At 38.6% G+C, this 16,393-nt stretch overlaps 1 protein-coding gene across 1 annotated transcript; it reads left to right on the forward strand.

The window, feature by feature from the left end:
* Window positions 1–1,854: 1,854 nt before the first annotated feature.
* On the forward strand, window positions 1,855–11,158 carry osr1 (odd-skipped related transcription factor 1). Its single transcript, XM_088305670.1, has 3 exons — window positions 1,855–2,026; window positions 7,419–8,108; window positions 10,536–11,158. The coding sequence occupies exons 2-3, from the start codon at window positions 7,447–7,449 to the stop codon at window positions 10,666–10,668; spliced, it is 795 nt and encodes a 264-aa protein (XP_088161796.1). The 5' UTR covers window positions 1,855–2,026; window positions 7,419–7,446; the 3' UTR covers window positions 10,669–11,158.
* The last annotated feature ends 5,235 nt before the right edge of the window (window positions 11,159–16,393 follow it).

The following is a 16,393-nucleotide window of genomic DNA, read 5'->3' on the forward strand; positions in this document are numbered from 1 at the left end:
TTCCCTCTATATTCATTATTGACAGGTTAATAGAGGCATGAATTGATTGTTCCCGATATTCTAAAAATATAGTCAACAAGCTCTCAAAAAAATTGTATTTCAGCACTAATTAACTTTGTCAAAGTAGTTTTGTAAACTAATAATTAATAATATTCATTGATACTGATATTGTTTCTAAAATTGAGAAGATTTCTAAACAGACTTTCACCTGATCGTGATGGGATTGGAGTGTTGCTGAATCCGGACTGACGGCATGGATGGGTGCAGAAATCAAAGTCTTGGTCGTTCTTTTCTGGCCAGCGAGTGGGGCATAAGTCTTTGGGAGGCTACCGGGTCGCTGGGGAAGTTGTGGCTTGTGGCCACCAAGACATCCACTTCCCAGACACTGCTGGAGAACTTCACGCCCTGACTCTGGATTTTTCTGGATTTCAAAATCGGTGTAGGCCGTAACATCTATATCGGATGGAAAGTGCAAATGTTGAATTGGGGACAATCCTAATAATAACTACATTACATTATTGATTACACAACGAAACAATGAGAAACGGATGCCAAACAATTCAGAAGCAGCCTAACCTTGATGCTATTAGCTATTAGTTTTTAACTTCATTTTGGGGCTTCAGAACCGACACTGTTTTGCATACTCCAAAATGTCACTGCACCTTTCATAGGCATGAGGGGAAGTAGATGATGGGTGCATTTTCATAATTGGATGTGTTGTCCCTTTGATGAAAAAAAAATATGAGCAGTGTAATATCAAACTACCAATCTTTGTAACATACACACTCATTTCCTTGCAGATCCTTAAGGAAATAGTCATTTACAATAATTACTTTTATAACTTGCACTTAATCTGCATTGGTGGGGAACCTGTGAGAAAAATTAAGGTCATGTAATGTCTACAAGCCAACATCGTGCGATTAGCCTGAATTGTCAGTCAACCTGGACTGACGAAGCTTCGTGCATTTCTTGGCGATTACAATTTGGGTGGGCTTAACGGGAGTAATTTATTTGGTGGCAAGAGTTCTCCACTAGGGGGCAGACTGTATTCACATTAGATCACTTGTTGCTCAATTTGCTGCCTACTTCTAAAAAATTGTGTGTGCGCGCTGGCAGTCCCATCACCTAATATGCAACTAACTTAATTAACTCATCGATTTACACGTCAATGAATCGAGTGACGTGCATTGCAGAGCCAAGTGCTGGTACACTTAGAGCATGAAGAGCTCATGTCAGTTTAAAAAAAATCTACTCGGCGTTCAAATGTTCTATATTTCATTTCCGTGACCATATGCAGACTTTTCCTTCACAATGGATGGGTCAACTTGACCACAATCTGAGGTTTATTACTAAATATGCAGACATACACCAAAGAGGGATATAGCTGCGAGACAACTGCAGCTCATGTGCAAGTTTTAGTTTGGGTAGCTGATTGAAGTGTCATGACTACTAAGTAACTACTTTATGCAAAATGGGCAATATTGGGACATACAACTACGGGAAGTAAATAAAATGAAAATACTTCCTATTGGAAGACTTTTAGTGTGATGGATGGGTTTTTCTTAGTTGTAGGTCACAGACGTTGGAGAGGGGTGTATCTATTCCAAATGGGATAGAGGTCAGGGCTCTGCGTTGGCCAGTCATGTTGCCCAACCCTGCTTGGTAGTTTTCGCAAACTTTGCCAGTTGGGGTTCATGTCAAGCCACTCACAAAACAACGTTGCTGTCGTCTGTCATCTTATGTATCAGCACGTCTTGCGTGGATGTGGGCTGGGTTGGCTGAGTGACGAGCCAGTCGTCGCTTCTCTCTGCGCAATAAAGAGACGCTGGCCAGTGTGAGCGCACATCAGTGGAGGGGAGAAGCGCAACGCTGCAGCTCACACAGACGCTTCTCACGGTGAACTGAGAGGAGGACACATGCTGTCGTCTCAATAAATCACGTTTCAGCCGAAATAATCGCGCTGATCTTCCACGCAGGGTGGGGGACCCCCACAGAGAGGAGGGAGATCTTGAAGTTCTTTTTTTCGGTAAGTGCTCGCTTTTGTTTGTGAGCAAACAAACACCAAAGAAATGGCAATTGCAACAAAAGTAGTCTGAGCGAAGGCAATTTGACGGAGACAAACTGCAGTAACGATCACGCCTTTGCTCGTGGCGCTTTTTTACGATGTTGCCTTTTGACGACAAAATTATTGAAATTCATACAGTGCATGAAAATGTGTTGAAGGTTCGCATGGGTGTGCTTGTATTGTGAATGATATTAGATTACCACATTCATAATTTGCATAATTGCTTTACCGCTGTGAATTATCTATTTTTCTGACATAACTCGTTGGCTCACTGCCAATATTATGATAGATGTGTTGTTCACATAAACTGGTAAATTTATTATTAATTCTTCTTTTTTCTACACTTCCCATAATAAAGTCTAAAAAAACACATTTAGAGTCGGTATTCGAGGCGAAATGGACGAATTCGGCTCATTTGCGCTCATTGCTCTCCCAACAACGTCCCACTTTGGTGAGCCAACATTATCGAGGATAATTTGCAAAGTCGGAATAAACATTGCTTGAGAAAGGAGGAGGAAGAGCCTAAAGAGTCAATTCAAAGGTAACACTTGGTGCGTGAAGCTGCATCCCCTACCTCGCTTCCACTATTTGATGATGCTGCCAGTTGAATGAAGCATAATCAAATAAAATCCTTTTGAATTGGATCCACGGTCTGTAAGATGATGTGGAGCATTCAAAGCATTGATCGTTTTTCAGCACCTCAACTAAGAGAGGTCTGATGACACGGGGACTGTCCTGGCCTTGATGTTGCTTCATGTGTTTGTTAGGAGAAGATAGCCGTTAGATTTCGAATTCATTTAAACTTGGGCGATACGTTTTAGCAACGAAGTAGTGCTTTCTAAAAATTTCTTGAGCCACAGCACCAATTTTACATTAGAAAAGTCTCAAGGCACACCATCAAACTAAAATTATAAATACAAAAATGATAATGTCCAAGTTCAATCATAAACTCACTCAGTAAGTGTTGCGTAATGGAAGCATATTTAATGGTTTTGCCCGTCACTATATGTTGCCGGCATCAATAAATTAAAAACGATTATAATGGATCATACTTTTCGCAAGAATTACAAACTTGCACATATTTCATGGCACACGAGGGTGATGGCATTCTATAGTTTGGAATCACTGGACTAGAAATCTTAAGAGCTTTGGCCTTTTGAAAATTAGATTATCTAATATGTCACCTACTTTCATCAACATACAGATGCACAAAATGTTGATAAAAATTAACTATTTTCCTGTAAAAGGTTTCATAAAAGTAAAGGCCCACGAAGCGAATTTATGGGATCCTTCACAATTTTTCAGACAAGGCCATGCTGTTCCTTGTAAATTCAAACTACTCCCCCTCAAACCAATATATACACAAACATCATGAAGAACATAGCGAGAGAGAGAGAGAGAGTGCGAGAGAGAGAGAGCGAGAGAGAGAGAGGGTGTCCCACAAATATATATACACACTTTAAATAAGTAGGTCAGTGTCAAAAAGTAATATAATTTCCAAATCATTTATTGTTTTGACACTGCAAAATGTAAAAATATTTAGGAGTTTAAAAAAATTAATTTTCATATGCAGAATTACACAAATACAAAATTATACTTGACGGCAAGTAGTGCAGTAGGTCTTGCCTATTTCTTGTCCTTGCATTTTTACAATAATAGCTTTTATTGTTTTTAATGGTATATCGCAATATCAGTCATATATATATATATATATATATATATATATATATATATATATATATATATACTTACACACACACAACCTTCCATGAGGGTTGTAGTCCCAATCTGATGAGATTTTCATGGAGGTGAGAAGCAGCTTAGTCTTAGTCACCCCACAGTCCCTCCTGAGGTGCTGAATCTAACAGTCCTGGCTTATGCAGCGGATCCACATGACTCTTTGGATCTGGAGGCCCCTGATATGCAGCCATTAAAGGGTTAAAGGTGAAGAGAGCCTCAGCAGCAGAGCACGTTTATCCTCTAATGACCTCCTGTGTAAAAGTCAATTACTTCTGCGTCATGATCAGAAAGGAACAGACCACAGGGGGCTGTTTGAGCTTCACTGCTCCTCATTACAACTACTTTATCCACTTTAGTGATGAGCAGCCTGACCACCGATTCATGCCTTTCACATGACTATTATTTATTTGTTTATTTATTTACACAGCACCTATGTTCACTTTGCATGAAGTTCTCAACAATAAAGTATGCATGTTTTGACAAAATTCAGAGAAGCAGTGTTATAAATTTCAGGATAGGGAAGCTTGGAAGGCATCAGATTTTCACAATGGGGTTGTGATTATGCAAACCAGTTCAAACTAAATTATTGGATTTTCCACAATAGTTGACAGTTTCTTTCACTGTTCTTTATCCTTCAGTAGTCGGACAGTATTTGCAAAAAATGTCTTACACTTATTGTGAATTCGAGCTATCACAAAGTTTTGTTTTTAGTTATTGCTTCATGCAGAGTGACTTTAAGCAAAAACTGAATCCATATAAATGATAGACATTCATATTAAATGCATGTTCACCAACCCATACATTTTTTTCTTGGTTAATATATTCAACTAAGACATTTTTACGATGCTTTGATTGGTTGAGCACCAGGAGGAATAATTTAATTGTATGACTTTATAAAGAGGTGGCAAGGTGGGTGATTGATTAGCACGTCTACCTCACAGTCCAGAGGTGCGGGTTTTGATTCCGGGCTATGGCCTTCCTGTTCTCCCTGGGCCATTTTCTCCGGTTACTGCGATTTTCTCCCACGTTCCAAAGACATACATGCTTGGTTCATTGGACGCTCTAAATTGTCCCGAGGTGTGATTTTGAGTATGAGTGCTCGTTCATCTATGTGTGCCCTTTCTCCTGCCGACTGTCCGTTGACAGCTGGGATAGGCTCCAGCACTCCCGCGACCCTTGTGAGGAGAAGCAGCTCAGATAATGGATGGATGGATTTTGTTACAAGATTTGAGATTTTATGTTATAGCCAAATATAAATAGTAGTGCTGTCAAGCGATTACATTTTTTAATTAATTAATCATAAAAAAGAAATCCATGATTAATTGCGATTAATCCCATTCTTCAACTACTATTTTTTGTGAAGCTTGTAAGAGATATTTACTTGAATAATATCTTGGAATTAATGCAAAATTGCCAATTATGAAATATATTTAATTCAAAGACTGTTCTAATAGCTTTCTTTGATATTTGAATATGATCTAAACAGAGACATTTTTACAGGCATTTTTCTTAGTAACGATTCTCAAAACTGAAAAGCTAATTAGTAACTTAACCGTGGTGTTTTGTTCCACAATATTTGCAAAATATGCAAATTATTTTTTAAATAAATCAACCTGAGTTAACTGAGTTAAAATATTTAACTGCGTTTAAAAACAAATCTCCAGAGTTAACGCTTTAATTTTGGCAGCAAATCAAAGAGGTTATTGTGATGGGAAAGTTGTCATTTATAGTTTACTTCGTATTATTAATAGCTACTCTGTTTAAAAAAAAGTTCAATGTACAGGTAAAGTTAATAGTATATTATGATAACGCCATATTGGTATTTCGTGGATTTGCCTATTGGGCTCCAGCAGGCGTGGGCAAACTACGGCCTGGGGGCCACATGCAGCCCGTTAAACGTTTTAATCCGGCCCGCCGAACTTGAAAAAAATTAAACGAATCAACCTTGTTAATGTTTTATTTTCTAAATAGTGTGGTTTTTCAAAGACATATATGTATTGTAATGGTTTTGTTCACTTTTTTTTTTAATTATATGTATTTATTTTCCTCCAATGAGGTGAGGTTACCAAAACACTCCATCCATCTGCTCCTGTCAAATTTTAGAACCCATTGTGGCCCGCCAATCAAAAAGTTTGCCCACCCCTGGTTTACAGGATGGTATACAATATAAGATTTGAGGGTACACATCGATGGTAGGATTTGACTCTTCTATATTGATGATGAAATAGTATTTATGGGTAAAATCAGATTAGTTGTGACTACTCTACACTCCGGGTAATTTATTAGGCATATTTTGTGTTAATTATTTTACTGCAATTTTTGGTGTACCTTTTTTTTCATCTATTTTATTACTTAATTCTGCATTTCTAAAACAGCAATTGTTGACTCTTGTCTTACTTTACACACAGAGAAGTAAACATGGCAAGCAAAGCACATAGTATGATCATTTTTAAATCTGACACGTGTTTATTTGGTATTTTGACTTGGCACTACTCGTCAAATTATTCGACTTTCATGAATCTATTAGGCTGATAACAGTTTTTCAATGATATGACTATACCATGATGTCTTTGGGCTGGGTGTTATTGTTCCTGTTATTGGATATCGATGAGCGTTCTAAGCATTTTAGAAAAAGACAAAATGTTTTGATATTTTATCTTTAAAGAGTGAACATTACCGTGGATTGTGTGTACAGTTAACAGAGCTGTTCAAATGGAGCAGGGAGCTGCTCTGCTTGCTGTCAATCAAAGGCTGACTGGAACAAAGACACATTGTTGTCTTGTTATTCCTGCTTATCAAACCTGATTTAACAGCTCACACACTCAACAGCTCACCTGATGAATGTTGCCATTCTCTTACACCACCTTCAACAGCTCCAGGCATGTTTGTGCAAACAGGAAACACACGCATACGCTCTTCTCAATTTCGGTCTGACACATTCATTGATGTGTCTTCATGCTGCCAATTGTTATTCGCTCACCTTCCATGACACATTTACCTCACACATGCACTCGCGTTTGTCATGATGCATTTCTGCAGATCCATTTCTGGTGCAGTTTTCGAACAGCTCACAATAGCCAAGTTTTGTAACCCCTTGTCGCGTTTACCATAGTGGATTCCCCCAACGACAATCCACATGGAAAAGTACCGTGGAAGTTCAAGGTTGTCTTTTTTCAACGCTGAAACAAATTGATACACTGAACATAATGAGCCTTTACAACACAAACAACCTTTTGAGATTTGTGTATATCCTATTCTCTTCCTTACTAAAAGGCCACATTGTTTGCTGGGCGCAGAACAATTTTTGTTTGGGGAGGACTAACTTGGATAACATGTAATAAATCTGCCCCTAAAGCATTGAAACTGCAATTCCTCAAATCATTTGGTCGAACATTACAGTGCATACTGTAAATCTGGATCCTAGCACAGATCAGAGAAAGTGGTCATTTTTCAGCACTTTGTTCTTTTTCCTGAGCTGTATATGCAAATTTTGTAAGCAGTGCTGGTTGTGAGGTTTTAATGGCATCAGGAAGGCATGACGCTCCTGACACATGAAGTAGAGCTGAATCAAACCAACTTGACCTAACGCGCCAATGTGTTCTGTCCGTCCCAGACATCTGATTGGATTTCTTGACTCAGCCATGAGCAGCAAGACTCTGCCAGCGCCAGTCCCTCTCCACCCATCGCTCCAGCTGGCTAATTTTTCCCTCCTCCAGAGCTCGACAGGCCTTCAGCTGCCAACGGATCACTTCAACGGCATCTACAGCTTCAGTGCCTTGCATGCCATTCAGCTTCACCAATGGACGCCGAGCTACCTGCCTGTGACCTTGCCACGCTGCATCTCAAAACTGCCTGTACAATTCTCTCCTATGGCCTCCGTTCCAATCTTCTCTCCTCACCTGGAGCCCAAGGAGTCAGCAGGTCAGATGCAGAGTTCAAAGAACAAGCCTCGCTTTGACTTTGCCAACCTGGCCACAGCAGCCACCCAAGAGGATGACCTGAAGGCGGAAGACCTGAGCATGTCCGGCGTTGCCGCTGCTGTTGCTTCATCTCAGCATTCGGAGTCAAACGGTCTCCGGTGCCTCCTGGACGTGACCAAGCCCTCCTACCAAGAGCGCAAGTCCAGTCGAGGTCGATTGCCCTCAAAGACCAAAAAAGAGTTTGTCTGCAAATTCTGTGGCCGGCATTTTACAAAATCCTACAATCTGTTAATTCATGAGAGGACGCACACAGATGAGAGGCCATACACTTGTGATATCTGCCACAAAGCCTTCAGAAGGCAGGACCACCTCCGAGACCACAGGTGAGGACATTCAGCCGAAACCTTTTTTTGTCAAATACGACAGAAGAGTCTTTTAACTTGGACTCCAAGTAATATATGCTCCCAATTTGAAGCGTGGCACTTAAACAATACTTTAGAAGAGCTGGAGGAAGCTCCGTTCCTCAACATTTTGTCTCAGCAGGCACAGCGTTAAGAAACGGGAGACAGGAGACCCAGCCTGATAATATAAGTTCCTGGAGTAGCAGAAGTAGACAACTTTTTTAAAACGGCCAAGTACTGACACATATCGTTTGTTGGATATTGATGAAGACTTTTGCAAACAATTTATAGGGAATGGAAAAACTTTTTGGGATATTGAATTTGTACCCTATCATACTTTTAAAACTGTAAATCATTTATATTTATTTGATAGCATTTCATTACTTAATTGTCATTACTTTTGTATCAGAAATAATTTGACATGTAACAGCAAGTAAATGGGCTTGGACCAGAATGAAAAGTATTTAAAGGAGAGAGCATGTTTTAAAATATCCTAATGTAGGTGTGGTGTGTGAGGTTACAGTACTTGCCACAATACCGGCAATATTGAAATCAAAATACGAGCAATGCTAAATGTTTATCAGACCACATTTGTTTAAAATTCATGGTATTTGAATAATCAAATCTGAGGAAGTAACTTTTTGGTAAGTTAATGGTCTCAGTCACAGTGGTGTGCAATGCATTCACAAAGATCTTACGAAACACATTTGGTCCGAAAGATGCATTGAAAAGGCTTATTCACTCCGATGCCATTTGTACAAATGAGAGTGTGTTTGTTGCGGCTCAGCCTGATTGTTGTCCTATCGGCAGCCAAAAATTGTTCTATTTTTAGTTAAGTGTCAAAAGAGGCAATTGGATGCTATTATCCAATAAATTATGTTCCAGACCGCCTCTGCAATAAGTATAATTCTCGATGAATATATACCCTATTTAAATACTCGCAAAGCATTCATGGCACTTGTTTGTTAAAGGTCTTTAAACACATGTTATAATAATGTCAAGACATTAAAATACATTTAATATTTTGATCGAAAGCGAGACATTTAAGACATGTCAAGGTAACGGTGTCAAGTTTTGGGTGATGGTTGAGGAAGAGGAGGACCCAAACGCAAGGAAGCGAAACAAGGGAAATTGACGAAACAAAAGGGACTTTGGAAAAAATTTAAATATCAAAAGTACAAAAACAACCGGGACAAACAAAACACAATGACTTGACTTAACTTGACTTTCTGAGCAAGACAGGGAGGAAGACAAAGGACATGGACACTGACAGGGAAAATGAACCGACAAGAAGTGAAAGCACACAAAGAACTAAATACCAACAAATTAACAAGACAACGAGGAGCACCTGGACAAGACACAAAGGGTTGGAATGACCTGATTGGTTAACACGAGGGCTTTTGAAAACAAACACAGGTGGACACAATGAGCGTGACGAGACACACCAAACACAAGGAAAAAACATGAGATTAAATCCTAAATCAAAAACAACAAAAACAGATCATGACACAGTGCCGAATTTGATAAATGAAAACGTACCAAATTGACACCAGTGCAAATGTTCTAGAAAGCTTTTATTTTTAAATTGGCCCGCACAGTGACGTGATAGCTACTTGACTTGCCTTTTCGTCATCTCGACTTGCCTTATCACATTTTTTTTTATTTCATCACAGAGTTTCAACCGACAGTAACACAACTCTATTTTGAAATCATGTTTATGTATCATCTATTATATTTGTATTAATTAATTAATTAACTCAATGATCGGCTGTTGCCCGCCGCCTGTTTACCTGGAAGAAGGTAAATTGAATAAGGGGAGTAGTGGCACTTACCTTTCGCACTTATTTCAGTGTCTGTCTGTCTGTCTGTCTGTGTATCTAACAGACATGACTACACATTTTTTTTGTTCTGTTCGATCGCAGATTCCTCACCAGAATGGATTTGACACACTTTTCCCAGTTGCCGCATGCATTTACCATAATTGAACACTCAAAAACTTCAAGAAAGCAAATCAAAAACACAAAATGATGTGTAATAAATGCAGAAAATGTCTAAGTATGGTTCACACAAATAACACAAAAGTGGATGAGGATTACCCTCAAAATGACGAATCGTGACTGTCATGTTTGGTGGACTTCAACGATCGGGAATGCATGGGCTCACAGCTGCAGACATGATGAGACTTCAACAAAGCTTGCAACTATGTTTGTGGATTTAGACGTTTTTCTGGGTGTTTATCTCATTCATTTGGGCCCACTAGATTAAAAAAAAAGTAACTAGGTAAGTCATTGCTAGCTTTGATGTAGACACAACTAATAACAATAGGATTGATCAAAATGTCGATTGACATGACAAACAAAGCAGTTCTTGCTTGTCGCTAACATTGCAACGTTGTGTTCTATTCTACAGGTACATTCATTCCAAAGAAAAACCTTTCAAGTGCCAAGAGTGTGGGAAAGGCTTCTGTCAGTCCAGGACACTGGCTGTCCACAAAACATTACATATACAAGTCAAGGAACTCAAGCCAGCCAAGATGAAATGATACCGCTTTCTTCAAGGGAAGGGACACGGACACTGGTTAGATGCAGTTTAGTATCACCGAATACCATAATCAACGAAGAACCAAAGACTTAAAAAAAATAATAATAAAATAAAATCACCTTTTATTCTTCCACTTCTCTGGGAATGCTGCTCAAGGATTAACATTTTCACCAGCAATTTCTTACAAGATACAGAAATAAGCCTTTGTGGAGAAGTTTATGACTCGCTATTACATTTGTCTTGTCAGAGTCCCCAGTGGATATGCGGAATGTGAAATAGTAACCAAAAAATGTGGCTGCTCATTCCAAATGCTGCACATCAGCACTGTGTATTCCAAAGACGTGGGCCCACAAATTATTCTGCAAGTTAGGGGGATAAAAGCCATCTTAGCACATTTTCCTCCTTTAAAATGTAACATTCCAATCTTATTTTTGTACGGATGCATTACAGTATATCAGAAATGTATTTTTGCACTTTAATCTGATGATTGATTTTTTCCCATATATATATATATATACGATCCTATTTTCAAAACAAATAATTTTTAAATAAAATTTTTATTGTAACTGTTGTCTGAGCCTGCCTGACATGTATAAACAATATGATGATAATCACCGGAGCGGAACATAGCATTATCCTGTGATACATTTAAATGCCACTTATATAGAGAAGTAGAGAGATCACAAGCGTTAAAAAAAAGTCATTGTGAAGTTCCCGTAACCTAAATTCGTATGTGTAAAAACCTTTCCGAGACTGGTAAAGGGATTTACATTTAACTCATTCAAGGCCAGCCGAGGGAGAAAAATGGATCTTTGACGTCTTTCGCCGTCAATGGCAGTAAATGAGTTAATTATGTCGAGCCGTCAAACAAACTTCATATCCATGGAGTGACCCAGCGCGGCCCTATTACCCTGACAGCAATGCTGCCGCGCGACCTCGGTACAGCAGCCTCCCTCAGCTCGAGAGAAGACGAAAAATAGCAAGTTCTCCTGGACCATTTGACATTCCACGCAGCTGTCCAGATTGCTAAGAGGTGTATTAACAGTGCCAGTGCCATGTCCGCCCTCCAGATAAGGTATGGCCTGCCCCGACAGCTGGTGCAGAGAGAACTGACAGCAATCCTGAACGCTGCTCCAGTGAAGTCAGGGGAATACTTTGCAGCTAAAGTTGGCACTCTTGTGGGCATGCTAAGCAATACGGAAGGACCCTCCTCATTGTGGTTCACGTTGACACCTTGCTCACTAAGTTACCCACTTACTTCCGAGACTCATTTGCAGAGCATTGATTGAATAGTGGGAATAATTCAGAGTGGCAGTGATCAGACGTATTACTCTGCCCGATTTAGCTGAGTGGCTTGAACGGAAAGTACAAACGCTGCAAGTGTCCCGTTGCATAAGAACAAACACTATTGAGGCCAGTAACACAGACAACAATGAGAAAAAGGCCCGTGAGCAGCATAAATCGAAGTCCAAGGCAGTTTTACTATGAAGTGACCAGCGTCAATAATGGACTTTTTAAAAAATTGTGAAAATTAACCAATGAAAGTCAAGATCAATTTTTTTTTTTAATTTGATTCAAACGAGTTACTTTAAGTAAAAAACTCATGAAACAGGCCTGGATGGAAATGATTGAAAAATAACCACCATAGAGCAGCACTTCTCAATTATTTTCTACAAGCACTAGGTTGAAGAAAACATATTGCATCCAACCAACTTTCTGCCGTTGAGTATAAAGCGTGTCATTTGTCTACAAATTGTTCTAAGTATACCTCGGGATTAGGGCTGCTCAATTTTGAAAAAAATATTAACCATTATTAGTTAATCTCACAATTATTTTGGTAATAATTGATTATTCAAGCTATTATTTTTTGGGTACAAAACAAGAATATGTACAAAATATTGAGACAAATAAAATTCTTTGAAACATTATAATTATGCAATTTCCTTTTGGACTAAACAATTTATAAAATTATTTATTTAAATTTTGGTGCAAATGTTCACTTGTCAAATTCTAGTATGGTTTCCTCGTATAAACAAAAACTAAACTCAATCATGGTCTTCCTTGAGCCCCATCTAGGTGGGCATTCGCTTTTGAGGGCATGCTCAGGCGGAACCTGCGCCAGAACCCCCCTCCTCTTCTTCTTCCAGCTTTAATAAAAGCTACCCACAAGCTTCGAGTAGTCACTTATAGCCGCTCTACTTTGGGGTCTTTTGTTGCATTCCTGAAAAGGAAAACATGATTAATTGCTCAGCTATTCGGAAGACAAGTTTCAACTTATAATCAACATGGCATAAGTACTTTTCACTTGGAGAGGCTATGATGACACACATGCTGTCATTACAACAGTCGTTACCGTGTGTGTGTTTACGATTACTGGGTATATTTACTTTTAGTAAAATGACGGATTTGAATATCAGACCTGCTATTTGTCGATACATTTAGGCCTTTCTCTGTAGTCCTTTTTGTTTTGTTATATAGGTAGTATTTACAAAACCAAAGTTGAAGTCATTTGCTTATGAAAACAAATTTAATATGGGGGCGATACAGAGGTCGCGGGTCCGGCCTTCCTGCGTGGAGTTGCATGTATTCCCCGTGCCTGCGTGGGTTTTTTCCGGGTACTCTGGTTTCCTCCCACATTCCAAAAACATGCATGGCAGGTCAATTGGATTCTCTAAATTGCCCCGAGGTGTGATTGTGCGAGTGAATGTGTTTTGTCTTTGTGTGCCCCGTGATTGGCTGGCAACCAGTTCAGGGTGTCCTCCGCCTACTGCCCGAAGATAGCTGGGAATTGATTGAATTGATTTTCAAAACCCCTTCACAAGCGCTGTCTTGTCTTGAATTACTGAAGCCAGCTTCAAGTTTGCGGCATAACTTTGTAAATGAATGTGGTTGTAATGTGAATATCAACCCTATAATTTCTTTCAACCCCTAATCTATCTGTAAAACATCATGTGGCTTTTAAAAAGCATCTTTCTCTTTGCTTCTTGAATGCAGTTAAAATATGGAAACAGTGGCCCACAGTGCAGGAGGACAATGTTTCAAAGCAAGTGCAGTTTGGATGTTGGTGAAAGACCTCAAGCTATGCTTTCAAACACTGGAGGGAGCCCGGCGCAAAGTACCCAAGGCAGAGCAGTTTGATTTCCCAAATGTTCATAATTAAACAATTTCTATTTGAATAGGCAGCAGGGAACACCTTCGCTTGTGTTATTTTAGTGGCTATCATGTTTTTCCGAACCAAATATTGGAAACCTTGATACTGAATCCTCTGGTTTATGTTAACTTTGGCAAGCAGCAAAGGATTCTGGCGATGCTTTTCCTGTGAATTGCTGTGCCTTCACTGTCCGCCACCCACCAATGAAGGTCATGGAGTTCCCTGCATCCATCCTTTCCTGAGATGAGGAAGGAGAAGTACAGGAAAGTCATTGTGATGCATCTTGGGGTGAACACTTATCTCAAGTGTCTCCAAGGTTTGGAAAGAAAACACCTAAATGTGGGAGTTTTTCCATCAAGGCGTATCTTGTATTGCCAACCTGCTTCATCATCGCGTCTCTCCAGATTAATACACGACGAAGCTTTCAACTGCCTTCCCGTCAAGATATGTATTTTACTTTGTACTTTTACGACAGGGTCAGTAAACATTCACACTACTGTCGAAAATGAGAACAAGCGATGACAAGCTGTATTGGGTCGCCTCACATGACGAGAACTTGAGCTCAGCGCCACAAAGGAGGAAATCAGCAAACAGGTAATACTGCAGAGGGAGGAAAAAAAGGCAAAGTTTTAAGAAAAAAAAAAAAAATTCTACAGTACTACCATACAATGATTCGGACTGATCATGTGAGATACAAAAATGCGAATATGAAGCTTCTATACAGAAACTGAAAAAGTAAAGAGGTGTGCAAGACTGAATATTTGGCGATCATGATACCAAGCAAATCCAATACCAATTCTGACAATTTTCAATTCTTAAGGTAAATGCTAAATCTTAATTTTCACGACCTTGCAGTGTTTTTGTGATGTTTCCTTTATTAATATTACATTTTAAACTCAGAACAGAGTTTATTGGTGATTTATTTTTTTTTTTTCAACAAAGTGATTTTCCTCCCGGGTACTGTGCAGAAACTACAATACAATCGTAAAATTAAAAAAAATCTCCCTTCATTGTACTTCTTTTCTGGATTTTTTTTTGTAGTTAAATAAGTTGTTCAAGCTAATTACTCCATTAGTATTATAAAAACAAATGAAGATTTTTTTTCTTCAGCACACTTTTTGTCTCTTTCAAGGGCGAGACGCACTGGTGAATGGGGTGCGATGCGATGTCAACATCAATTTTGGTGACAATTGATGGCAGTTATTGCACACACACGGTTTGAACCACTTGAACAGCTTAAAAACGTTTACACAGTCTGTTGGCAGCTAAATGCTGTCTTTGTTGACACTTTAACAGTCGCAAACATTTAAATCCACTCACAAGATACTCCCAACTGGTTAAGAAAGCTGGATGTGTTGTGTTTCTCTGCAGCTGGAAGCTGCAAAAGCCTGCCGTTAGCCTCTCTCGCTTTTTTGTTTTGTTTTTGTTTTGTTTTGCTTTTTTAAGGCGGGTGAATTGGAGGCGGAATCGTTGGAAAGTAAAGATGGAAGCGTTTTTAAAGGAGGAAGACAGATGGGTACGGAGGCCGATTGTTTTTACGAATAAGGATGGAGGGGTAAGGGCACAAGGGTGCCCAGGTCGCAGACGGAGGACAGACCGGAAAAATCGGGTTGAGTGCACATCTCTGCAAGTAGGCGAATTGTTCAGGAAAAGACACACTTAGGATGGTCCCCTCTTTGGAATAATAGTTATAATAGTTACTTCCGTAATTCGTGCTGACGTTGTCTGCAGAACGAAATCAATAAATATGACAGCAGAGTGTTTATATTGATTGATTGATATTCAATTTAATTATTTTATATTTTTGAATCTTGGGTTTATTTTATATACATTTTAAGTTGTATATATATTAGAGCTGTCAAAATTAAATTCAGGCGATTAATCCCAAAAAATGTAACTAAGTTAAATATTTTAACTCAGTTAACTCAGTTTGATTTCCTTCAAAAAATAATTTGCATACTTTGCAAATATTGCGCCATATTAGCTGTACATCCATTTGTTGATTTTGCATCAATTCCAAGATATTATCCAAGTAAACATCTGTTACAAGCTTCGCAAAAAATAGTAGTTGAAAAACGTGATTAATCGTGGAATTTTTTGTGATTAATTAGTTAAAAAAATTAATCACTTGACAGCACTAATTAATATATATATATATATATATATATATATATATATATATATATGTATATTTACACACGTTTCCAAACACATTTAGCTAAATATATTGTATTTAATTTTGGAATTATATTTTTAACATTCTTTTTATTTTTACTGTTTTAAATTTATTTATTGGCAGTTTTGCAAGTCAAGTCAAACGCACAGCAAGTTAATTCATCAGCGGGAGCTCAGTTTATTCTCATTTACAATGAGTGAATTTGTTTTCATAAGGTTATTAAAAGAAAAGCTCGAGAGAAAGTAAGAAATTCACATCGCAAGTGAAATTTCATGAATGTGATATTAATATTGCTTCAAAATAGCCCTGTGAGAAATGAATTGTAATTTTTCTAAATCAACAGAAATACATTTGTTGACAAGTTATATCTGACTTCATCCAAAAATAACTAGTTTGCAA

Source organism: Idiotropiscis lumnitzeri, chromosome 1 (genome assembly GCF_059441095.1).
Source record: "Idiotropiscis lumnitzeri isolate Australia: NSW breed Sydney's pygmy pipehorse chromosome 1, RoL_Ilum_1.0, whole genome shotgun sequence".
Taxonomy (NCBI): Eukaryota; Metazoa; Chordata; class Actinopteri; order Syngnathiformes; family Syngnathidae; genus Idiotropiscis; species Idiotropiscis lumnitzeri.

What these genes read in the sequence shown, in the direction of transcription:
- osr1 (XM_088305670.1), top strand. Translation starts at nt 7,447, where the DNA reads ATGAGCAGCAAGACTCTGCCAGCGCCAGTCCCTCTCCACCCATCGCTC. An exon ending in GACCACCTCCGAGACCACAG is followed by an intron (nt 8,109 to 10,535) that starts GTGAGGACATTC and finishes TCTATTCTACAG; the next exon opens with GTACATTCATTCCAAAGAAA.